The 16,785-nt window shown below is 50.9% G+C and overlaps 2 protein-coding genes across 7 annotated transcripts in view; one reads left to right on the forward strand and one right to left on the reverse strand.

Moving 5' to 3' along the window:
- The window catches only part of CPSF3 (cleavage and polyadenylation specific factor 3), a 45,369-nt gene extending 41,083 nt beyond the window's left edge, over window positions 1-4,286 (reverse strand). The window contains exon 1 of the mRNA XM_004745762.3: window positions 4,090-4,286. Within this exon, the coding sequence (XP_004745819.1) occupies window positions 4,090-4,139 (50 nt within the window). The 5' untranslated portion in view covers window positions 4,140-4,286. The remainder of the gene's footprint in view (window positions 1-4,089) is intronic.
- Window positions 4,287-4,381: 95 nt separating this feature from the next.
- Window positions 4,382-16,330, forward strand: ITGB1BP1 (integrin subunit beta 1 binding protein 1). Of its 6 annotated transcripts, none has more exons than XM_045084904.1 (8): window positions 4,382-4,532; window positions 7,608-7,759; window positions 8,700-8,803; window positions 10,996-11,074; window positions 12,809-12,945; window positions 14,701-14,793; window positions 15,499-15,648; window positions 16,091-16,330. In XM_045084904.1, the coding sequence occupies exons 3-8, from the start codon at window positions 8,732-8,734 to the stop codon at window positions 16,160-16,162; spliced, it is 603 nt and encodes a 200-aa protein (XP_044940839.1). In that variant the 5' UTR covers window positions 4,382-4,532; window positions 7,608-7,759; window positions 8,700-8,731; the 3' UTR covers window positions 16,163-16,330. The 6 variants fall into 6 exon arrangements, with proteins under 6 accessions (XP_044940839.1, XP_012908356.1, XP_012908355.1 ...); XM_013052902.2 differs by having other exon boundaries at window positions 7,608-7,717; XM_013052901.2 differs by having other exon boundaries at window positions 4,384-4,532; window positions 7,605-7,759.
- Window positions 16,331-16,785: the final 455 nt, after the last annotated feature.

The following is a 16,785-nucleotide window of genomic DNA, read 5'->3' on the forward strand; positions in this document are numbered from 1 at the left end:
ACCTGTAAGCACTTCAAAATTCTTTCGTTGCCTTTAAGAGCATAATATGTATTTACATTTTACATTATAGCTTAAATTTAAATAGACATTTTATTCATAGCCGTGCATCTCAGTCCCTTTGCCCTCTAACTTCTTATTTCAAGACACTGGATGCCAAGCACTTCGACGATTTTCCTTTCTTCCTAAATGAGTACAACAGCCTTAAATTCCAGTTATCACAAGATGCACCTGAAGTTCAACCTCACCTGTTTTTCCAGCCCCTCACCTTCTCTGATGTCTTTCCCCACTCATCTAGGTAACATTTCACTCACTCATTCAGTACCACAGTGCAGCACATGGAAACGCCGTGATCTCAAGGAACCTGGGTCACTTCCTGGGAGACACACACGAGGTGGCTCCCCAAGCGGAGATCCTAGCGCGGGGCACCATGTTGATACAGAAAATCAACCAACCGCGGCGCTACCATGAATTCCTGGCCTCCCGCTCTCACTGGCCCACCAGGCAACCTCTTAAGCATCCCTAGCTCGGTTTCCTCTTCTGGTTTCCATAGCAACTGTTTCAAACTTTGTCCCCGTTCCCCATTCTATCTTCCTCTTCACTCGAGGCAAGAGCCTTCTACAGCTCATCTTTGCCTGTTTCCTCGACTTCACTTACCAACCCAGCAGCACTGTGTCTCCCTCCACTTTTCCCGGAGCCATACGGCCGAGCTCGCTTACTGTCCCAGGCCCATCTTGCCACCACGTTCTCCACTCTACATGCTCTGTCCTCCTGAGGCCCCGGACGCCGCTGCTTCACAGACTCTGCCCTTCCCATCTACCTTCGCCTCACAACGGACACGTGCTACTGCGTTCTTGCCTGAAAATTAAAATCCTTCCGCTCTGATTTCCTTTAGTCCAGCCCCCTAAGAGCTGTGCTCGCTCCCGCTGCTGGTTCCTCACCTCCCGTCCCTCGGTTCCCCGCAGGCTGGCTTTGGCTAACCTCTCCCCTGGATCTGTACTTGCAACGTGGCTCTTTGTTGCCAAGTGCAAATAGCCTTTCCCGCCCTTGCCTTGCTCCCTGCGCAGCCCGTCACCCCTTGCCGACATCCCTCTCTGAGAGCTTCTCCCTTGACATTTGAGTCGTGACCCTGGTTTTCCTCCGGAGTTTCCTTCATACTCAGACACCTCTGCCCACACTTCATATGTTAGTACTGCGAGGGGCTCTCCTTGGCCCACTACTCAGGCTTTGTGATCTTTGGTCTCAGGTTTTTGATATGCTGATGACTTCCCAGTCCATATCTGTAGCCCAGATGGATTTCTGAATTCTAGACCTCTGAAATACACTTGGCATTTAGCTCTTTCTCCTGGGCTATCACACAGGCACCTTATGTTCAAATGTGCCAAACCAGTTTTCACCTCAAGTCCCTTTAATTTGTTTTTTCCCCAGAATAGCCCTCAGATATTGACACGATTGGCTCCTTTGTTTTATCTGGGTCTCAGTCCAAATGTCACCTTCTGAGCCTCCTCTTTTTTTTGTTTTTTTTTTAAAGATTTTATTTATTTATTTGACAGAGAGAAATCACAAGTAGATGGAGAGGCAAGCAGAGAGAGAGAGAGGGAAGCAGGCTCCCTGCTGAGCAGAGAGCCCGATGCGGGACTCGATCCCAGGACCCTGAGATCATGACCCAAGCCGAAGGCAGAGGTTTTAACCCACTGAGCCACCCAGGCGTCCCTGAGCCTCCTCTTGACTACCTTCTCTCGTTTGCCCTTCGCACAACTCTATCATAACATAACTACATGAAGTTACTCCATCTACGTGCTTACAGTTTGTTCCTCACTATGAAAATGAAGATGCCGTATGAGCAGAGACATCGTCTATGTTGTTAACTACTATTCAGCTGCAGCACCTGATAAGGAAGAAATCTCAAGAAATACTGACTAGAAACTCCCAAATTATAAACTTTGGAAACATTATGCTAAGTGGGAGAAGCTGAAGCCAGTCATAAAAGGTTACATATTATATAATCTCATTTAAGGGAAATGTCCAGAATAGGCAAATCTATAGAGAAGGAGAGTGGTGGCCAGGGGCTGGGGAAGTTGGGGGGAAAAGAGAGTGACTGCTGACGGGTTCAGGCTTTCTTTCTGGAATGACAAAATGTTCTGGAATTAGACAGTGGTGATGCTTGTACAAGTCAGTGAATATAGCAGAAATCACTGAATTGTACACGTCTAATGAGTTGTATGGTATGCAAAGTATATTTCAATAAAGCTGTTATAAAACAAAAGAATTCCCAAATTTATTCCAGACCTGCCCCAGCTCCCGCACTCCTCGAGTGAATAACACAACCTTTTACCAGTTGCCCAACCCAGGGATCCAAGGCATCCTAACACTCCTCTCCACAAATACCCCTTCCAATATATCCGATGAGCTACAAAACTATAAATAAAGATTTCACTTCCTTAGTTTCTGAAACCTACTTCTTTCCAACTCACTGATGTTCGTTTCATTCATTGCAAGCTCTCACTGCTTTTCCCCGGCATTATTTCAATCTCGTCCTCCTGGATTCCCACCACCAAACCCACTCTTAGTCATCTGCTACAGTGCTGATAGCAGTGATCTTCCTAAGCACAGTTCCTATTATATCCCTTCAATGCTTAAGCCCTCCCTAGAACAGACATGATAAATACACAGACTCCTTAGTATATATTCAAGCTGGTCCCTGACAGCCTTTCCCACCTCATCTGCTAATCTTTCAGCCACAGCCACGAGGAAACCAGCCACAAACTGTGACCACTCTCATTTTCACCTGTGCCACTTCTGCTGCCTGGAACATCCTTGCCCAGCACTTGACCTGTCTTCAATTCCTACTTGTTCTTTAAGGTTCAGGTCATGCACTGTATTTTCCAGGATGCAGGAACTAGCCTTCTCTTCTCAACTTGTAGAAATCCCTTTTCCATAACTCTCCCAGCACTCAGTGCATGCCGACATGTACATAAACTCAAAATACACCACTTACTGAGCACCTACTATGATCCTCACAGTAAGTGAGACCATATTAATTTCATGTGAGAAAAACAGGTTTGGGGAAATTGCTGTCCTAGCAAGTGAGAGAGTAGGGACTGAATTCCAAGTCTGACCCAAAGTAAGGGTCTCCTATTATTCCAAACTGTCCTTCCGGAACTTTTCACTTTGCACTGCAATTCTTTCTGAAAGGGTGAATTCAGTTAACTTGGCGCTGTCTTATTCGCATCTCCAGTGCTTAGTGCGGTGCTGGACACTCGGTCAGTGTCTGCTGAACACAGGAAGAGAGGGCAGGTGTGAACTAGGCAGTGGGAAACTTGCGGTCGGTTCCCAGGAGGTGCTCAACTAGTCCTTACGAATGGATGAGCAGACGCCGTCTGCCTTCTGAAAAATGCACAAGTGAATGAGAGGCTAACCTGCATCTAATTACATGTCCGTGAATTCAAATTGCTTGTCTACCAGGAAAGGTTCTCCACGGCTCTTTCCCCCTCTTAGCCCACTTCCAGATCTGCAAAGCGTTTCCCGGGCAGAAGGCCATCGCCACCGAAAGACGAGCCTTCTCACGGACAACCGAGAGCTGAGCTTTTGTCCTTAACACCTCTGCTCGTTCCCTCTCCCGTCTGTCTTATTCTGGGGGGTCTGAAGTCAGAACGCCCACACTCACAGCTAACCGATTCCCTCTTTCGCACCTTGCTTGGCAAACGTCCAGTCCTGGAGGAAAGAGCGAACAGATTCAGTTCTCCACACCGCCACAGCCTAACCCAGGTCCGCCTCTCATCCCGCCGCCACCAGCATCAGCGCCCTCCCAGGCTCGCCACTCTGCAGCGCCCTGGGGCCCCGACTGTTCTTCCCGCCCCCGCGGCATCTTCTGAGATCGAAGAATAAAGCCAAGTCCCATTCCCCCCAGCCGGCCCGCTCCGATCCGCCGCTCTCCAACCCCTTCAGCCTGAGAGGCCGGGCCGGCAGCTGCGGAACGCGGCCGGCTCCAGAGGCCTGCCGGCGAGGGGCGACCTAGAAGGCCAACACCCGGCCACCCCGCCTCGCCTCCCACAGCCCGTGGCTCCGTTCCCTCTCGCGCTGGGCCCTTACAGGGGTCGGATCAGCAGCTGGTCGCTCTCCTCAGCAGGAATCGCAGACATCTCGGAAGTCTGAAGGCGACGCGGGGCTGAGGAACAGGTGGCGGGAGTCTTCTAAGTAGAAAGCAGAGCCACGGGGAGCCAATGGCAGAAAAACCCCATCTACCAAGGGCACAGCTTCCGGCACTCTGGCGCCCGCGACGCTAGGCCCCTCCCCCCGACTTCCGGTCGCCGCCCCTAGGGCGCGAGGTTCCTCCCCCAGTGGAGCCCGGAGATCTGGGGCGGGCTCAGACCGCGCCTGCGCGATGTCTCGGAGGCGGGGCTCGGCGGGCGGGGCCGGGGGCGCCGGAAAAGCTGGCGCTGGAATTAGAACTGGAGCGGCTGCCCCAGTGTCGGTTCCCCTGGGTGTCTGACCCCGACCACAGGCGGCCCCGGCGGCGCGCCGGCGGCCGTGAGGTGAGAGCCGGGCCCTGGCCGAACCGGGTCTGAGCCTGGCCGGGAACGCCGGCTCCCGAGGCGGCGCGGGTGGGGAGGCCCGCTGTGGGGCGGATGGGTGGGGCCGCGGGGGCCGCGGTCTCCCCCGGGACCCGCCTTCCCGGGGTCCGCGACCCCTGCAGGCCTCGAGGCGGCGCGGCGCGGGCCCGCGGGAGGCTGCGGTGCCCCCGGTGCGCCGTTCCTGTCTGGGGTGGGCGGGCAGCTCCTGCGACGACAGGTGTCGTGTGTGGTTCTGCCCCGTGGGACTCGGCGGCGGGAGCGGGAGCTTCCGCGGGGCTGTTTCCCGAGTCAGGCTGTGCCCTGTGGGGCGTGAGGAGCACTGCCTTTTCGTGCTGCTCCTGTTGGTTTCTGCACCCTCCCGCCCTACCCCCTTCCCTCGCCGCGAAGGGCCCGGGGGGAGTGGGTCTTGTTTGCTGTCACCGTGCGCACCTGCACGTGGCAGGCGCAACAGAACAGCGCGGACTAGGTGGGAAGCAGGATGGGGTCTCTCTAGGTGCCGAACTTGGCCCCATCCATGAGTAGCCTGGCGACCTTGGCCAAGACCCTTGGAGTTTTGGCTTCTTCGTTTGAAAGGGGCTGTGCCACTGCACCCTTGCTGGTCGTTAGCGAGGGTCACGGGTATCTGGAGCACCTCGCACTGGGCAGTACACGGTAGGTGTTCAAGACAGGAAGTTCTTTGGATGTCATCTTCCCAGAAGGTTCTTCGGGTCATTAAGCATGTCCTCTGCCAGCCTGTGCCAGGCATTGGGGTCACAGAGGTGAATTACCTCGCCCCCATCTTTGAGAGCTCACAATGAGATAGTTCTAAGGTAGTTCTAAGTAGGCAACAGCAGGCTAATGCTAGGGTCCGGGTATATGCTCGAGGTGTGGAGTACCAGTCCCTTAGCCCAAACCAGAGGTCCAGCCAAAGCTTTCTAGTTAAGAAGCAGCCTGAACTGAGTCTTGGAAAGTGAGTAATTAGCTGACTGCGTAAAAGGTGCAAGGGCATTCCGTCCAGGCAGTCGGGATGGCAGGAGCAAAGCAAGGAAACAGAGCAGAGTGCATGCTCAGGACCTGGAAACGTTTTGCATTCCTGAGAGAATAAGGTATGAAGCTGGTTGTGGAAGATGAAACTAGAGAGGTAGATAGGAGCCCCGTCGTGCAGGACCTTGTGGGTCCTGGCAGGGCGCTTTGACTTTGGTCTCTAATGTTGGTGAGCCAGCGAAAGATTTTAAGCCCGATAAGGACATCAGATTTGAGTTTGAAAGAAATCATTTTAGCTGGAGCTTGGTGGTAGATTTGAAGTGGCAGGGGGTCCCGTTGGGACACAAATTCCTTAAATCGCACGACAAACTGTGTATCTGTGCATTGTTACGGGTTCAGGATCCAGCCACTGCTATCATCAGCTGATGAAAAAGTTTCCTACACAGCAGTGGTCTAGTGATGGCAATGGCCCGTTCGAGGCATGGATGAGTGAACTGTTCGGGTGGTAAAGTCAGTGGATCTTGGTATTTCATTCCACGTGGGGCCTGGAGGACTTTGCACGGTTGGTGATTTCCTGGCTTCTCCCAGAAATGCTAGAATTTCCTGAAAGGGAGAGAGGAGAGGTGGAGCAGATATGGAAGGGGAGCGGAAGGGTTGGCGTCAGGCATTTTTGCATTTGACAAGTTTGGAACATCCAAGTGATAATCAGTATCTTTGGCCTCATTTTCATGCATGAATAATTTAGAGACAAGAATGATTTGCTTAAGAATATGCATCGAAATAGCAGCAGATCTCAAAGACTTTAATAAAATGCCTTTCCCTTCCTCAGCTCCTAGACTGGTGATGGAAAGTCTTAAGGACTTGCAAAGACGTGAAAATACCAATGGGGTGATTTTCAAAGCATTCTAGTATTCTGGGGGCTTATAGGGATGTTTCAGGATTTCACTAGCAATAGAATCAAATTTTATTTTAAAATCGCATTTAAAATTATTACATATATTGAAACATATATATATATATATTGAAACATACATATATTGAAACACACACTTAAGATACAATGTCCTTAAATATAATACATACCAAGATTTTGACCAATCAGAGAGTGCTAACATGTCACTTTATGCTGCTAGGTTAACCCAGTTTGTGTAGATCTGGGAATAAGGCTCTCTTGCCATCTCATCCGTCTGAACATGGTCCCTTGAAGGCTAGGTGATCGATGGCAGCAAGCGATCCCCAGTATAGCCTGAGAATTCATCTCCCTCTTTTTATATCCCATGCAGCGAGTTCTCTACCTGCAGCTTATCATCTTCCTGAAACAGAAGTCTCATCCTATCACTTAATTGCTTTTTAACAGTACCTTTCTGTCAAATGCAAAACAAACCCCAGACTTTTGTTGCGGTTTCCAAGAGCTTCTGTGGATCTTTCCCTCTCCCTCCTTCCTGCTGCAGTGAAAGCCACATTGGCCTGTTGCTGTTCCTTGCAGCTGGCGTGTGCCCTCAGGACCTTTGCACTTGCCCTACTCTCTGCCAGAAGGCTTTTCCTCTGCACTTATGTGGCCACCCTCCCTTCCTTCTTCAGGTCTCCTTACTGTTCACTTCTTCAGAGCATCTTTTTTTGTCTAAAATGCTTACCCTTCCTTGTATCAGTTGCAAATCCTGAACTTGCTTCTCCTGAACTCGCTTTTGCTTTCCTTGTATCAGTTGTTTCTAGCCATGTGTTTGGTTTTCTCGTTGGGCTGTCTCATCCCTCTGAGAATGGGCTCCCTGAGGTCAGGTCAGGGGCGTTATCTCCCCCAGCACCTAAGAGATGCTCACTCAGGAATGAGTGAACAAATCAGATTTTCTTGCTACTTCACGAATCAGCAAAAACCTAGAAATAAGTTGTCTGATGGAGCTAATGAAAAAGAGGCAGCTTGGGCTTGGGGAGTCAGTCTCGGGCAAGTGGCCTAAGGTCAGACCCTGGGGAGTGGACTGAGAATGGGGTATCCAGATAGGGTGGGAGAAACTTCTGATGGGAGCAGGGACATTCAGTGACTGCCCCATGGTTGACTCATTCCTTTTCCTTCAGCAGGTACCCCGATTTTCTGAAAAGAATTGACCATGTCAGAATGAGAGGAGGTTCTCTGTGCACACTGCCAGCTGTGGGACCTTTGAAGACAATAAAGTAGTATTCATTCTACCGTAAGCAGATTCCATCATTCCCGCTGTAGGATCCGATCTTCGGTAAAAATTTGTGAGGTTATCTTACTCGTGACGCCTCCTGAAAAATGGGTGACAGGTCTGTCTCCCTTCCGGAGGCCCGCTGAGGCTAGCGGCTAGGAGCCGCCAGCATCGTATGCAGCGCAGGCGAGGAAAAGCCTTAAAAAAAAGAAAAACATCTGGAGCACCTGAATGTGTCACCAGGTTGTCGTGGGGATAAAAGTGACACAATATCTTTGGAAACATTTGAACCATGAACTATTATGCAGATTAGTCAGTAATTTTTCAAGTATAATAGATGTGCTCCTGTGAAATGCGCAAGGATAAATTTTGTTTCCGGGGCATTAACAATGACTTAGAAAGGGATACATGTAAGACTGACTCTGGACAACTTAAGGTCGCCTCCTTCGCTAGCCTTGTGGGAGAGAGGTGGCACGTGGGAACATTTTTGTGTCGACTTTTAACTTAAAGATCACTCAGGACATTGAGAAAAATGCCCCTTTCTGAGAGGCAGCCATGTCCTCTGTGCTAAGTGCCGTGACTCACGGGATGCCAGCCCGAGACAGCAGCTGAGTGCCAGGATCTCGGTTGGTACCGCAAAAGAGTGCGGTACCTCTTTTGCTCATTCTTGAGCTGATTAAAGAGAAGAAAGGTGCTTGAGTGTTCCGAGTGTGTCTGTCACTTCCGAGAGCAATGAAAGGCATTTCACAGCCTTTCACAGCCCCACGTTCGACAGGAAGGTTGCTGTCCTTTTGGTACATCGGGTTAGATTTTTGAAATCTAAAAGGAAAGAAAGAATGAAGCTGTAGCGTCCAGATTCGATGGTCAGAGGAAACGATTTCTGTATCCAGTAGGAGGAATACACCGCGGCCAGGGGAGGAATTGATGATTTTTATTCCTGTTGCGCATAAAGTGATCTCAAGTTGGTTTTCTTGCTCTGACTAACCACCATTTGTTCTTCTAGGGGAGCTCGTTGGGATCCAGCTATGGTGAAAAATGTTTCGGAAAGGCAAAAAGCGACACAGTAGCAGCAGTTCGCAGAGCAGTGAAATCAGTACTAAGAGCAAGGTAGGGGGTGAAACCAGGACCGGAATCGTGACCCAGTGAGCATTTGGGTTCTCTTGACTGATTGTGCACAAAGCATACTAACCACCTTGGACTCGGTGTGTTTTGACATTCATTTTTGGCACTAGAGACACAGTCTGTGCTTAATTTAATTTTCTTTTGTTCTGGAGAGTTCCCGAGATGATTAAATTCACGAACCCGGATGGCACAGGGCGTGTGAATGGTCTCACTGAAACACTGATTTTTGAATGTTCTGCATGATCGGAACTCTAGGCCTGTGCAGGGGGCAGAGCTCTTGAACTCCGGGGCGTGGGGTGTGTGCGCACCACCAGAATGCCGTTTACTTAATAGCAAGTGAGTTGGGTCGTGAGGCAAATGCCATGTTTAGGACGCTAAAGAAGTGGGGTCTGTGACTGCAAAGGGACCGTCGAGGCCTGAGTCCTCACCCCTGGTCCCGGTCCGTGGTTCTCAGTTTCCACCCTGAGAGCATGCGAGTGCCAGGACGCCATGAGGCCAGGGAGGAGCCCGTGGGCACCACCCCGGGTACCAGTGGCCACACCACAGGGAGTGGAGACGCACATGACCGCCACTCGGGACTTTCGCTGAGCAGAGATGCTCCTAGCCAGAACCATAGAAACTTGACGCTTTAGGAATCCTGCCTTCGAGTGGAAAGACGGAGTTTTCTTGAAGGGTTTTGAACTAAAGGTAGTCAAGGCCCTCCCTGCTGTTGGCTGTGTAGCCTTGGCGTGAGGCCCTCAGCCTGGGAAACTGGTCAGGCCCATTTCCTATTTTCCAGACCAGAGAAAGGATGAAGAGACTCGATGGCTCGCTGTCGGCGGAGTAGATTTTCGGATTCCCAAGGGAACTTGCTGGTAGCTTGAGATGGTAGCTCCAAGGCCTTGGTTCTCCGTTCTGGCTTGGGGGCTGGGGGCTGGAGAGGGGCAGAAGGGGGGCCCCCTGCGCGGGAGGACTCCCCCCGGAGATGGTGGTGACCCTCCGTGTGGTCTCCAAGCCAAGTTGTGATGGTTGGGTTTGTCTTTAGGTTGAGGTAAGCTTTCCTTGCTGTCTGTTCGGGACGTGGGAACAGCAGACCAGTTTCTCCCTTCCTGCTGTGCTCGAGCAGAGAGAGGTTCGCTGGGGCCGGGTGGTTTCCAGCGTGGGCGAGCAGATCCGAGCACAGAAGCTCACTGTTGCTCAGTCCGCGGCGTGAGCTCCTCCCGGGCGTCCGCGTCGGGCTGTAGCAGCATCCTCGTTCCGGGTCCCTCCCGCTCCGTGGAGAGTGTGCGGCGTTGCCAGTGTCCGGTCCCGCGTGTAGCGTTACGGGGAGCGTCTCTGCCTGCGGCTCTCCTCTCACTGTACGTTTTACTCTAGGAAGGGCCGTTACCGGAAAAGGGAAAAGACGTGTTTATAAGACCTGATGCATTTCGCATTCGCCTCGATGCACTTCTTGAACATGCAAAAAATCTGAGTATCTTGCTCTTCTAATATCTAATTTTGACTTGAGGTGCAAAGAAGTGAGGGACTGTGAAATCAAAAGTTTTCACAGAATGTCGTTTCCAGAGGAACAAAGCCTACCCCGAGCACGGTTCTGTGGAAGCGGCGCCGGCACGCATGAGTCTCCGTGTTTTGCTTAACAACCGTGTTGGTTTTCCTTCACATCTCGCCCTGGTCATTGTGCTCCGTCTGTCGGGTGGTCTGCACGTGACCGAGCGGGCCAGGCACCCATGGGACCCATGGCAGAGGCACTTGGTTTGGGAGCAGCAGACCTTGAGGGGGGCTGGGCGAGTTCCCTGATGTAACCTCGGGTAAATCGCTCACCCGCTGGCCAGCTCTGCTTGTTTTATCGTGTGGAATCATACTCGCCGCCTGCATGCCACGCGCGGTTCCTTTTGGGCATCACGTGGAAGCAAGGTGTAGATTTTCACACCGACCCAAATACCAGGGGCCTCAGAGGAGGCAGGGGTAATGGCAGTTACCTGATGTTGTCTTCTGGTGAGGGCAGGTGGGGCTACCTGGGTTTTGAAGTTTGCTGTAAAATTTGTCTTTAGAAAAATCTGCCCCAGTCCATTAGTCTGCCCTGCTTTTGTCGACGCTGATGCAGCTGTCCCCGTTGAGTAATGCGAATACTTGGCAGAGAACTCGCGAGAAGACATGTCTAATTCTCTTTGCCTTTGTGTGTGTCTGCTGCCTCTCAGTCTGTGGACTCCAGCCTCGGCGGGCTCTCCCGATCCAGCACCGTGGCCAGCCTCGACACGGACTCGACCAAGAGCTCAGGTGCGGAGAAGCTGAGACGGCTCCGTGAGGCTCACGTCCTCACCGAGGGGCGCGGTGAATCCCCACGCACTTGAGGTTTCTGGGTCTCCGCCGTGTCTGGCGAGAGTTTAGAAATGGCCCAAGATCTGGTGGGACGTGGGTTGGCGGGAGGGGGTCGGCCACTTGCTGCACGGGGGCGATCGGCTCTTCATGGCGCCCGGAGCACAAACGTGTGGCCGATGTCGTGGTGACAGTTCAGAGGTTTCAGACCAGCTTTTTAGGATATGGGGTAGCAGAGTGTGAGTTCTACAGGAATTGCATGGCTCGTGGGGTGCAGGGGAAGCCTCTTGCGGACTGAAAGGGTGGAGGAGCTGCTTCCGCAGAGACCCAGCCGCTGGGGGCCCGCAGGAGCTCACAGTCCTTAGGGCAGCCCCTGCCACGGACCGTTGCAAACGTGCATGCAGCCACCTGAGATTAGTAGCTCCTTACAGGTCAAAAGGTGGCTTCTAACCCAGGCTAGAGAACAGCTAGCATCTAATTGGAAATACAAAAAAAATATTCCTTTTCTTGTCTACAAAAAAGTGTCTTTATACTTTTCCCTTTAAAATCTAGACTCAACAGTCTGTGGAAAGTGGGGACAACAGAGGGTGGCATGAAGACAGGAACCATATCACGTACGAGAGAGCACGGTAGTGTCAGGTCTAGAGGCCTTAAAAATATTAAAAATGTGGGCATCTTTTTTTTTTTTTTTAACCATAAGCATAACCTAGAAGTAGCCACAGAGTATCGCTTTAACGTGGCAGATACGGGGACGCATGGTGGCCGTGTTGGCCCTGGATCAATTTCCTCGCACACGGTTCTTCAGCCTGTTGCCTGTGTCATGTACCCTAACATCTGTTCGTGTGAAGGGACTTCCTGTCTGGCATTATTCTGCAGGAAAAAAACCTGTTATTATTATGTAGACCAGGTTTGCTGAGTCAGGAAAACAAGTTAACAGTGAACATAGTAAAGAGGGACAAAAAAACCAAAAAAAGCTTAAATATCTTCATGTATCGTGAAGGTACTCAATCATTATCTAGTTGACATTTTATTTTTCTCCTGTTTTAATTTACTCTTTTTTTTTTAAAGATTTTATTTATTTATTTGACAGAGATCACAAGTAGACAGAGAGGCAGGCAGAGAGAGAGAGAGAGAGGGAAGCAGGCTCCCCGCTGAGCAGAGAGCCCGATGCGGGACTCGATCCCAGGACCCTGAGATCATGACCCGAGCCGAAGGCAGCGGCTTAACCCACTGAGCCACCCAGGCGCCCTTAATTTACTCTTATTGAGATTTTTTTAAAAAGGATTTTATTTATTTGAGAGAGAGACAGACAGAGTGAGAGAGAGCATGAGAGAGGAGAAGGTCCGAGGGAGGAGCAGACTCCCCACGGAGCTGGGAGCCCGATGTGGGACCTGATCCCAAGACTTCGGGACCATGACCTGAGCCGAAGGCAGTCCAACCAACTGAGCCACCCAGGCGCCCCTCTTATTGAGATTTTTATATTTCTAGTATATTATGAGTCACGGAGGAGGAGGTTAAATTCCAAGTTCTTTCCTATTACTTCAAGTAATCCTGCATTAGATTTTTTTTTTATTTTCATTAAAGGTTAAGTTCTGATGACACAGTGTTTTTTATTTGTGAAGGGATTGAGGATACTCTCTAATGTAGATATTTCTTTTGAAGTCTTACTGTTAACAGTTTTTCTTTCACCTTTAGGACAAAGCAACAACAATTTAGATACCTGTGCGGAATTTCGGATAAAATATGTTGGTGCCATTGAGAAACTGAAATTCTCTGAAGGAAAAAGTCTTGAAGGGCCTCTAGACCTCATTAATTACATAGATGTTGCCCAGGTAAAAAAAAAAATTTTAAATTTTAGAACATTCTAGAGAATCGCTTTTATCACTGTTAAATATTTACCAAGCACTGTGATCATAGGTGGCACAGGTGCCTAGAGATGGGGAGTCCCACGGGAACAGAGAGTTCTTTCTTTCAAAAATAGCACTTTTTACTCTGTTGGGGCTCACTGCCTTGTTTAAATGAGGAGCTGAGCGCGGTGACGGGTTATATGCACCATAGGTCTGTCTTTGAAAACTTCTGCCGGCCTTTCCAGATCTCCCCCCAGCTAGCCACTGCCCCTCCAGTAACGGGTCTCCTAGCTGAGGTGACGTGTTCGGGCCCTCACACCGTTAGCAACCAGAGTTGAGGGGAGGTGGGCTTCCAAACATACCCCGGTCAAGAAGTTCAAAAAAAGAAATGATTATGAAGGAAAATTAAGAATGAAAGCGACGACCAAGCCAAGGTGTGAAGTCGGGGCCTCAGATACTGTAAGATCTGTACCCCTGCCAGTGTGGGAGTGGATGGGCCAAAGACAGTTAGTGCTTCCTGAGTTTCCAGAAAATGCCATCGCAGGTCTTTGTGTTTGTTTAAGCGAAGGGTCATTACCCCAAGGGAAGATTCCCTCGCCCGTTCTTAGAGCGCTGGTTACTCTTCGGGTTGTGTGGCTGGTGACTCGTGGAGGAACAGGTCACTAAATTGGAGGCTCCATGTCCTTGGAGAGCACAGGAGTCTCTCCCGTCTGAGGGGAAGCAGCCGGCAAATGTGCGTCCCACGAGACCTTTTGCTGGTCCGGGTGCAGGCAGTGTCCTGGCGTCTGGTTTGCATCTGTCATCCCAATGGGTGCAAGCAAGCCCTCCCCGAAGTATGACACTGAAAAGGTCGCTCATGACATCTGCGCCCCAGAAGCGCGCGAGGATTAGCTTCCTGCCGTCAGGACTGCTGAGCTGCTCCGGGCCGTAGACTTCGGGCCTGTGAAAATCCCCTCAACACACTCGAGTTGGTGTTATCCCAGCTCTTGATTCTTGGAGTGCTCGAGCCCTCCTGTGAGAAACCACTGGCCAGAGGTTCCCGTAGCCACGTGAGGACCCAGGAATCGGGGCATGTGGGCACGGCTGCTTTACTAGAATTTCTTCAACGCGGGCAGGTGGTTCCACACAGCGGAGCACGGACATGGACTGATGGCCCGCTCTCCGTTCTGTTGTGCATTAGGCAAGTTAAGCAGGGTTCTGGTTTAGGGGATAAACCTGGATAATCTGCTAGGGAAGCCATCAGCTGTCACCTGCCGCTTTGTTTCCCAGGAACCGCGCATCAGGCTCACAGCCCCGGGACGTGGGGGCAAGCTGACATGCCTGCCGACTGGGATGGATGTAAAATGGCTTTCAGGAGTGGGTCCTGCAGCCCTCTTTCCTGATGGTTTCCTGTGCTGACGTCAGCACAAGCCTTGAGTATTTTGACAGCTAAATACCTTTATTTTTCTAATGTGAATATTTAAGCCTGGCTGGGATCTGTGAGAGGGATCGCCATTTTAGATTAGGGATAACATCAAGACAAATGGCTGTGAAATTTGCTCAGGTCTGTGGACTGTGAAAACAAAACCAAACCAAACCCTGGTGACAGTTTTTCTGCTTCTTTGAGGAACAGTTTTTGCTGGGCTGTTGTGAACCCACATTCTTGAAAGGGTTTGGATTTGTGATAGCCAGATGTTAAACTTGACTAGTCAGATTTATGGATTTTTAATGTAGCTCACGTGATTTATTTTTACTTCAAAGCAAGATGGAAAGTTGCCTTTCGTTCCTCTGGAGGAAGAATTTATCATGGGAGTTTCTAAGTATGGTATAAAAGTATCATCATCAGATCAATATGTAAGTAAGAAAATTTATTTATTTATTTATGTATTTAAAAGATTTTATTTATTTGACAGCAGATCACAAATAGGCAGAGAGAAAGGTAGGGGGAGGGAAGCAGGCTTCCTGCTGAGCAGAGCCCGCTGTGGGGCTCGATCCCAGGACCCTGAAATCATGACCTGAGCCGAAGACAGAGGCTTTAACCCACTGAGCCATCCAGGTGCCCAGTAATAGAATTTATTAGGGGAAAAGGGGGTTCCAGGCTGGGAGTCTCTGCTTATTTGCATAACTGTTGGTTGGTAAACAATCCTGGCAGCTGGTCTTAAAAAAATGATCGATTTCTTAGGGTGACTGAAGAGAGGCCTCCTTGTGCTGCTCCTGGATGGTGGGGCCTCCCCAGCCAACACCCCCCACTGTGGGCCCCTGATGCAGTCTTGGCTTAGGAGCCTGTTTCGGCGCAGGGCATCTGTCAGCTTGGATGCTGGGCACAAAGAACAGGACCGTGAACTCAGATCCTACTCCTTTCTGGAATCTTAAGTAGGAAGGGCTAACCCTGAAGGCAGGCAGCCCCGTAACTGACCATTCTGGAATATCCCTTTGCGGGGAAGAAAACCTCTACCACTGTTTTCTGCCAGATGCATAGATACATTCTGCTCAGAGCCTCAGAGTAAATTCTGCTCAGAAGATGCCCATATGTCACGCTTTCCTTCCCCGACTTCCCAGGACGTCTTACACCGGCATGCTCTGTATTTAATCATCCGCATGGTATGTTACGACGATGGCCTGGGGGCAGGAAAAAGCTTACTAGCCCTGAAGACCACCGATGCCAGCAACAAGGAGTACAGCCTCTGGGTGTACCAGTGCAGCAGCCTGGTGAGGTTTCCTGCAGCCTCGCTTGGTCCCATTCATAGGGGGTGGGTAGAGCCAGAGGAGCCAGCCAGTGTTCTCAGCGGCTGGAGACGGGGCAGCCCTGGGCCGGCTGATGCTCGGCGGTCGGCCGGCTGCCTGGACCTGTTGCGCATGGTCAGTTGGGCCAGGATTAGCACTCACCTGTGCAGTTATCTCAAGGGCAGGGCAGCCCCTTATGATTGTCACAGTCGTCCCCAGAGGCCCAGTTCCTACGCGTTGCCTGCAGGGGCTTCTCCCAGAGGGAGCACAGGAGGCGGTCCAGGGGACGTGGTGACCAGCCCTCCCAAAGCTGTTGGTGTGCAGGTGGAGGGGAGGTGCTGAGAGCGGCACATCTATGTATTTGCTGGCCACGCTAATTTAGGAAGAGGTCGGTGAAGTCTCACTGTGCGTTTTTCACTTACCGCAGGAACAGGCACAAGCCATCTGCAAAGTTTTATCCACCGCTTTTGACTCTGTGTTAACATCTGAGAAAGCTTGAATTCTGCAGCCCCGTGGAAGCCAGCCTCGTGCGGAAGGGCAGTAGGTTTCCATCTGTAGTGCTGAACTACTCTGGAGATCGAAAGTGATCCCTTGCTTGAGATTTTCTGAAGAAAACCAGTGTATAAAATAGTGGTCATTTGCTTTTCTATTAAAATGTCTTATTACAGTTAAGTCTCAATGAGGTTGTCTGTTTTCTGGGACTAAAAAAGAAACCTCTCCTGTCACTTTTATTTATGAGAGAGAGAGGAGATCAGGAGAGAGCACAAGCCGGGCTGGGGGCAGAGGGAGAAGCAGACTCTCCGCCGAGCAAGGAGCCTGATGTAGGGCTCGAACGCCGGACCCCGAGATCACGACCTGAGCCGAAGGCAGACGCTTAACTGACTGTGCCCCCCAGGTACCCGTCCTCTGTCGCTTTTAAACCCAAATGTGCCTAACACCTAAGTGTGACAGACGTGCAGGCAGTGAGTGGGTGAGCAGAGAGGGCTCTCTGAGGAGGCCGCTGCTGTGGGTTGTACAGCACGTGGCTGGGAGCTCTGGTCACCCTGGTTTTGGAAGAGCGACACGGCCAACTCAGGTCACAAAAAGTAAACCTTTAAAAGTGTAGGTCAGGATGCCATGCTG

The sequence above is a fragment of the Mustela putorius genome, unplaced genomic scaffold (assembly GCF_011764305.1).
Source record: "Mustela putorius furo isolate JIRA1106 unplaced genomic scaffold, ASM1176430v1.1 tig00000813_pilon_pilon_pilon, whole genome shotgun sequence".
NCBI lineage: Eukaryota > Metazoa > Chordata > Mammalia > Carnivora > Mustelidae > Mustela > Mustela putorius.

Excerpts from the sequence above, each read along its gene's own strand:
- ITGB1BP1 (XM_045084904.1), top strand. The coding sequence starts at position 8,732 with ATGTTTCGGAAAGGCAAAAAGCGACACAGTAGCAGCAGTTCGCAGAGC. Across the intron at positions 14,794-15,498 it reads TATCATCATCAGATCAATAT|GACGTCTTACACCGGCATGC; the intron begins GTAAGTAAGAAA and ends CCGACTTCCCAG. Across the intron at positions 15,649-16,090 it reads TGTACCAGTGCAGCAGCCTG|GAACAGGCACAAGCCATCTG; the intron begins GTGAGGTTTCCT and ends CACTTACCGCAG.